Here is a 6446-nt window from a genome sequence, read left to right as displayed (position 1 = left end):
AGTTTGAGGATTAGTGTAAAGTGATTAGTGTAAGTGGTCACAAATCAATAGATCTTGATGACTAATTCATATCATCAAAACGTGAAATTACGTGCTGAGGTTAATTCTCGTACAATAAAGTCAAAACATCATGTGTTGTGTAACTTCTGGTACCGTCCTGATAAAACCAGAATTTTAAGTTAAAAAAATACTAATTCAAAAATATTATATGCCTTATCACACCTCCAGATCGAATACCACATCACACAGTGAGTTTTATTAGACTCTATAATGTAAAATTAACAAACAAAATCTGAGCTTCATCGCTGAATAAAGTTTCATGCGAGGCGCTTATGATTGAATTACTTTTTTTAAAGAAAGTTTTTACAATTTTGAAACGTTGGTGATTGTCAAACGACTCATATTTTAAAATCGAATACTTTAAAATAAACATATAAAACTATGATAGTAGTTTTTTTCGACATATGTTACTAAAATTGTGCTGCCAAATCAAACCGTATAATGAATAATCCTTCCAAAACATGGTTATAGCATCGTTTATTACTGAATATACTGAATTTACACTAAAAATGAAAATAGAACTATTGACACCCAATTGGTAATTAAAATCTTTCAATTCTTTATCCTATAATCCAAGGAATTCAAGGAATGTAGAGCGGAAATTCTTCAGGAATGGAATGAAAAAGCAGACTGTATATCCCGCCTTGACGTAGTAGAAACTTACAGAAAAAATAAAGAATTGAACATTTTGTCTGTGACTGCCGAGCTTTGGCTTTCAGGTTTTCAGGAAACATGCTTAAAAGTAAGTTCTTTTATACAATTTGTAAAAATTTTCGTTGAAAAGAACAAAGGATCTGGTAAATTGAACTGGATGGATTTAGTGTTGATATTATTTTAAGTTTACCTGCGAGCAATGTGATACTAAAATGGTGAATAATAAATAGTTATAGGCTTTGAAAGAACATTTGCTGATCGGCCATTGCAACCAACCAACGAACACTATTTATAAATATATAAAAATATTTAAAATTTGATTATTAGCATCAAATGCTTATAGGTATACTAGTAATATAACATGACAACATTACTATGTTTAGTGAAAACAAAGTGATAATAAAGTCAAAGTGAAAAAATATATGAATATCATTAAAAAGTCATATATCTTCTGCTCAAAAAGTATCCGGATTTTGTTGTTTGTTAACTACTCCTTAAGTAATAGAACCTTTTTTTTTGTTATGTTGTTACACCCTTTCTTGACATATGGTACAAATTTCAGCGCCATCTGTCAATTACTTTGTTTACAGCAGCTGTTAATGTGAGACTACCTCAAGTGCATTTAGCGATTTTTACTATGGAAAATTCTTGTTGTACGCGATTTTTTGACCAAACACGGCACCTTGTCATCGCTCAGATCGCCAGATCTGGCGAATATGGTGATCCGTATGACTTTTTCCTGTTCCCGAAACTCAAATTAAGCTTTTTGACTCGATTGAAACGGTAAAAGAGAATTCGCCGAAGGTACTAAACGCCATATATGCACGGGCCTACGAAAAGTGTATGGAAGATTGGGTTAAGCGTTGGCATATGTGTATCGCTTCAGAAGGAGCATATTTTAAAGGAGATTAAATAAATTTGGAAAAAAATTTAAATTTGTGTGTTTTATTTACAAAATCCGGGTACTTTTTGAGCTGGAGGTACATCAATGCAGCATGGATGCAATAATAAATTTGTTATTATTAAATAAGGGACGGAAAATAGAATTTTATTATCTATATTATTATTATTATTATTATTATTATTATTATTATTATTATTATTATTATTGTTAAGTTTATACAGAAGCTTTCGCTCTCTTGTGCTTTTATAGAATTGTAACTTAGTCTTAAGAATTGAAATTTAAAATAAAGTTAGTCTTTAACATCCCATGAATCGGTACACAACATAATTGGCGACGAGGAACAAATGAATAAATAAATTAATAAAAAAAAAAAGTAAAATGAATAAAAAGAGGAATTAAAATTGAAAATGTTGGAGCAAGTATAAAAAAAAATAAATGGACAAATTATTAACACTTTTTAAAATAATTTAGTAAATATAAATTGTTATGTTAATACATAAACAAAAATCAATTAAAAAACGTGCAAAATTCATTTTTGCATAAATTTTTTTTTTAAAAAAAAAAACAAAAAAAAAAGTGTACAAATTATCAACATTTTTTTTTTTAAATAAATTCAGTAAATATAAATTGTTATGTTAATACATAAACAAAAATCAATTAAAAAACGTGCAAAATTCATTTTTGCATAAAATTTTAAAAAAACAAAAAAAAAAAGTGTACAAATTATTAACATTTTTTTTAAATAAATTCAGTAAATATAAATTATTATGTTAATACATAAATAAAATAAATTAAGAACGTGCAAAATTCAATAAAGACGCCCAACAGTAAAAGTGAAAAAAGCAAGTAACAAAAAACAAAAAAAAAAAAAAATTTATTATAATAATAATATATATATATTTATTAAAATATATAAAAACATATATATATAAAAACTATATACTTCATTTTAACATATTTAAAATAAATAAAAGATGTTGCAGCCAACGGAACTAGCAGTAACCGCTAGCGCGCCAAATATATTCCAGCAAAACTGTATTGCTGAATTTTCGCCTCAAAAAGAGCAATGGACTTTATGGAATGAGAGATTGGAAATTTATTTTGCCAATAATTAAAGTTAGCGTTAACATGTAAGTTTGGAGAGAACTTATCAGCTTTTATTCTGGATCGGTTCATCATGGGCATAAAAAACAAAATTTTTGAAAGACTATGTGAGGAAGATGAGAATCTCGCAATTGAACAGGCACTCAGAAAAGCACTTATTATAGAGCTTAGGCTCAGTGAGCAAAAAAGTTATGGAGAAAATGTTAATTACATAAATAATAATAATGATGTAAAACCTAAGTACAACAAAACAAATGGGAGTTACAAAAATGGGAGTTACAAAAATATCCCTAACAAGAATATTCCTAACAAAGTGCAAAACAATAAATCAACTAAAACTTTTCAACCGTGTGCACATTGTGGTTGGCGAAACCATGTTTCGAATGAATGCTATTATAAGTCATGTAAATGTCATCAGTGTTTAAGAATTGGACATCTATCTTCGATTTGTAAAAAAAACACTAAAGTTGTAAATAAAGTATCTAGTATAAAAGTTAAAGATCATATTGATAATAGGTTTTGTATTTACAGCATTAATCATAAAGGTGAGGATTCAACAGAATTGTACTCGGTGACGATTAATTTTAATGGAATTTCGATGGATGTTGTCTGCGACTCAGGTGCTCCATGTAGTTTAATACCTAAATATATATTAAACAGGTGCAGCAAAACAGTAAGTCTTAAAAATTGTATTGATCCGTATGTTGATTACAATGGTAATCATATTAAAGTACTAGGTGAATATTTCGAAAATATTGAGTATAATGGTATAAATAAGAAAATTAAGTTAGTAGTTACTAACAATAATAGTTCTCCTTTGTTAGGCAGAAATTTTTTAAGAGCCTTTGGGTTTGAACTTATTCAAGTAAATTCTATTAATTATTCTAGTCAATATGCTATTTTTATTGAACAAATTAAAAATGAATTTATTGAGATTTTTGATGGTGATATAGGTACATATAAACTAGCCAGAATTTCTTTACCAATGGAAAAAGATTTCAAACCAGTTTTTTTTAAACCACGACCAGTCCCATTAGCATGGAAAAGTAAAATTGAAAGTAATTTAAGAGAGTTAATTGCTGAAGATATTTTAGAACCAATAAATAATGCAGAATGGGGTACACCTTTAGTTCCCATCTTAAAACCGAATGGTGATATTAGAATATGTGGCGATTATAAAGTCACGATCAATAAACATCTATCAGATTTTAAATACCCGTTACCCCGCATTGATGAAATTTTTGCATCACTTCAAGGGGGTGAACTGTTTTCGAAACTTGATTTGTTAAATGCGTACAATCAACTTGTACTTGATGATAAATCTCAGCTCTTATGTACGTGGTCAACACATATTGGTACTCTAAAAATGAAACGTTCACCTTTTGGTATTAAAACAGCAGCAGCTATTTTTCAAAAGACCATGGAAAATCTTTTGTGTAATATTCCCTTTGTAGTTGTATATCAAGACGATATCACTGTTTCTGGGAGAAACACTTCAGAACATATTCATAACCTTAAAACAGTTCTCTGTAAATTACAAACTGCTGGTCTTAAGTTAAATTTGTCCAAATGTGAATTTTTTAAAACTAAAATTTCGTACCTGGGTTTCACGATTGACAAATATGGACTTACTAAAAATAAAGAAAGAACGGAATCTATTTTGAAAGCACCAATTCCCAAAAATGTGTCTGAGTTAAGAGCACTAATCAGTATGGTAAATTATTATTCGAAATTTATTGACAAATTTGCTGATAAAATGATTCCTTGGTATCATTTACTAAAAAAAAATGTAGAATTTGTTTGGTCTGAACAATGTGATAAAACGTATGAAATGATAAAAAAGGATATAACTTCGGATAAAGTGTTAGTACACTTTAATCCTAAATTGCCAATTGTCCTTACAACAGATGCTTCTAATAAAGCTGTAGCTGGCATATTATCGCATAAGTTTTCTGAAGATGAAATAAAACCAATTGCATTCGTGACTAGAGCTTTATCTAAAGCTGAACAAAATTATAGCACACTAGAAAAAGAAGCATTAGCCATAATATTTTGTGTAAGTAAACTCAAACAATATTTGATTGGAAACAATTTTATTTTAAAAACTGATCACAAACCTTTAATATCAATTTTTGGTGAAAATAAAGGTTTACCAATTATGGCAGCTGCACGCATGCAAAGATGGGCATTCATACTATCTGGTTTTAATTATAAAATTGAGTATGTCAAGGGACACACTAATGATGCGGATAATTTATCACGCATACCTCAAGCAATACATCGCGATCAGGATGAGGGAAGCTCATTCATTAATTATATTCAAAGTGAAAATATATTAAGCATTGACTTTAAGGATATAGCTCGCGAAACAAGACGCGATCCAATACTCTCTAAAGTATGTGATGCTGTAAGAAAAGGAACAGTCAAAACTTTAAAAGATGAAAAATTTACGGCTTTTACAAGCAAAGATACAGAATTAACAGTAGACCAAGAGTGCTTACTCTGGGGGTATAGAGTTATAATTCCATTGAAGCTTAGGACATCCATTTTACAATCACTACATGAATCTCACTTAGGCATAGTCAAGACCAAATCACTAGCAAGATCCTTTGTATGGTGGCCAAAACTTGATAGGGACATAGAAAATTTAATTAAATCATGTCTTCCTTGCCAAAAACTATTGCCAAGTCCGGAGAAAAGTAAACTAATTCCATGGAAGGTAACGAATACTGTCTGGCAAAGAATTCATATTGACTTTGCGGGTCCAATTAAGAACTATCATCTTTTTGTCATAATTGACTCTTTTTCAAAATGGGTCGAAGTTTTCAAAACAAAAGATATCACATCTAGTTTTGTAATCACTAAGTTAAGAGAAACTTTTTCACGTTTTGGTATTGCTGAAACTTTAGTTAGTGATAATGGCAGACAATTTGTCTCCGAAGAGTTTAAAAATTTTGTTAATAACAACAAAATTAATCACATTTTGACTGCTCCTGGTCATCCATCAACTAATGGCCAAGCAGAAAATTTTATTAAAAGTTGAAAAAAATCTCTCTATGCCACTTTAAATGGTAAAAATAACGAAAACTTTGAAATAGCTTTAAATCGATTTTTAATGGATTATCGTAATACTAAGCATTGTACAACAGATGAATCCCCGGCACAAATTTTCCTGGGAAGATCAATAAGAACCAGATTTGATCTTATAAAACCTCCTCTTGTTAGGGATAGAATTATTCAAAAACAAAGAAAGAGTGTTTCAAATTATAGAGGGAAGAGAAATGAACAATTTGAGATAGGTCAAAATGTATATGTACGTGACTATTCGAACGTAAATAAAAAATCGTGGATTCCTGCAATAATCAAAGACAAACTGGGCCCACGTTTATATTGTTGCATTATGTCTAACAACAGAGTCATTAAGAGACATCTGGATCAAATAAAATCAGGGCCAGGAGAAAGTCTGGTCGCACACAACAGTTCAGTAGATGTTCAAGATGTTTGGAGTTATAATCCATTATGTTCAAATATAGACACTCTGAGTACAAACGTTGAGCCTTCACAATATGATAAAGAAATACAAGCATTAGGTTTAAGTAACAAGGATTATAGTGTAGATATACAAAATGTTAAAACTGATTGTAATTTTCAAAATATCAAAGAATTAAATAACAAATCTAAAAATGAATTGAATATTGGTAATAATGAAAATGTAGTATCTGAT

The 6446-nt window shown here is 29.5% G+C and overlaps 1 protein-coding gene across 1 annotated transcript; it reads left to right on the top strand.

The window, feature by feature from the left end:
- Positions 1 to 521: 521 nt before the first annotated feature.
- On the top strand, positions 522 to 5765 carry LOC119663195 (uncharacterized protein K02A2.6-like). The gene is made up of 3 exons (XM_038072849.1): positions 522 to 598; positions 3254 to 4782; positions 4870 to 5765. Exons 1-3 carry the CDS (start codon positions 522 to 524, stop codon positions 5763 to 5765), a joined length of 2502 nt encoding a protein of 833 aa, XP_037928777.1.
- The last annotated feature ends 681 nt before the right edge of the window (positions 5766 to 6446 follow it).

The sequence above is a fragment of the Teleopsis dalmanni genome, unplaced genomic scaffold, assembly GCF_002237135.1.
Source record: "Teleopsis dalmanni isolate 2A unplaced genomic scaffold, ASM223713v2 unscaffolded_contig_0203, whole genome shotgun sequence".
Classification (NCBI taxonomy): Eukaryota; Metazoa; Arthropoda; class Insecta; order Diptera; family Diopsidae; genus Teleopsis; species Teleopsis dalmanni.
Note: the sequence above shows the minus strand (reverse complement) of the source record. Positions and strands in the feature narration are given on the sequence as shown.

What these genes read in the sequence shown, in the direction of transcription:
- LOC119663195 (XM_038072849.1), top strand. Translation starts at nt 522, where the DNA reads ATGGTTATAGCATCGTTTATTACTGAATATACTGAATTTACACTAAAA. An exon ending in GAACTATTGACACCCAATTG is followed by an intron (nt 599 to 3,253) that starts GTAATTAAAATC and finishes TTGTATTTACAG; the next exon opens with CATTAATCATAAAGGTGAGG. An exon ending in AGCCATAATATTTTGTGTAA is followed by an intron (nt 4,783 to 4,869) that starts GTAAACTCAAAC and finishes GTGAAAATAAAG; the next exon opens with GTTTACCAATTATGGCAGCT.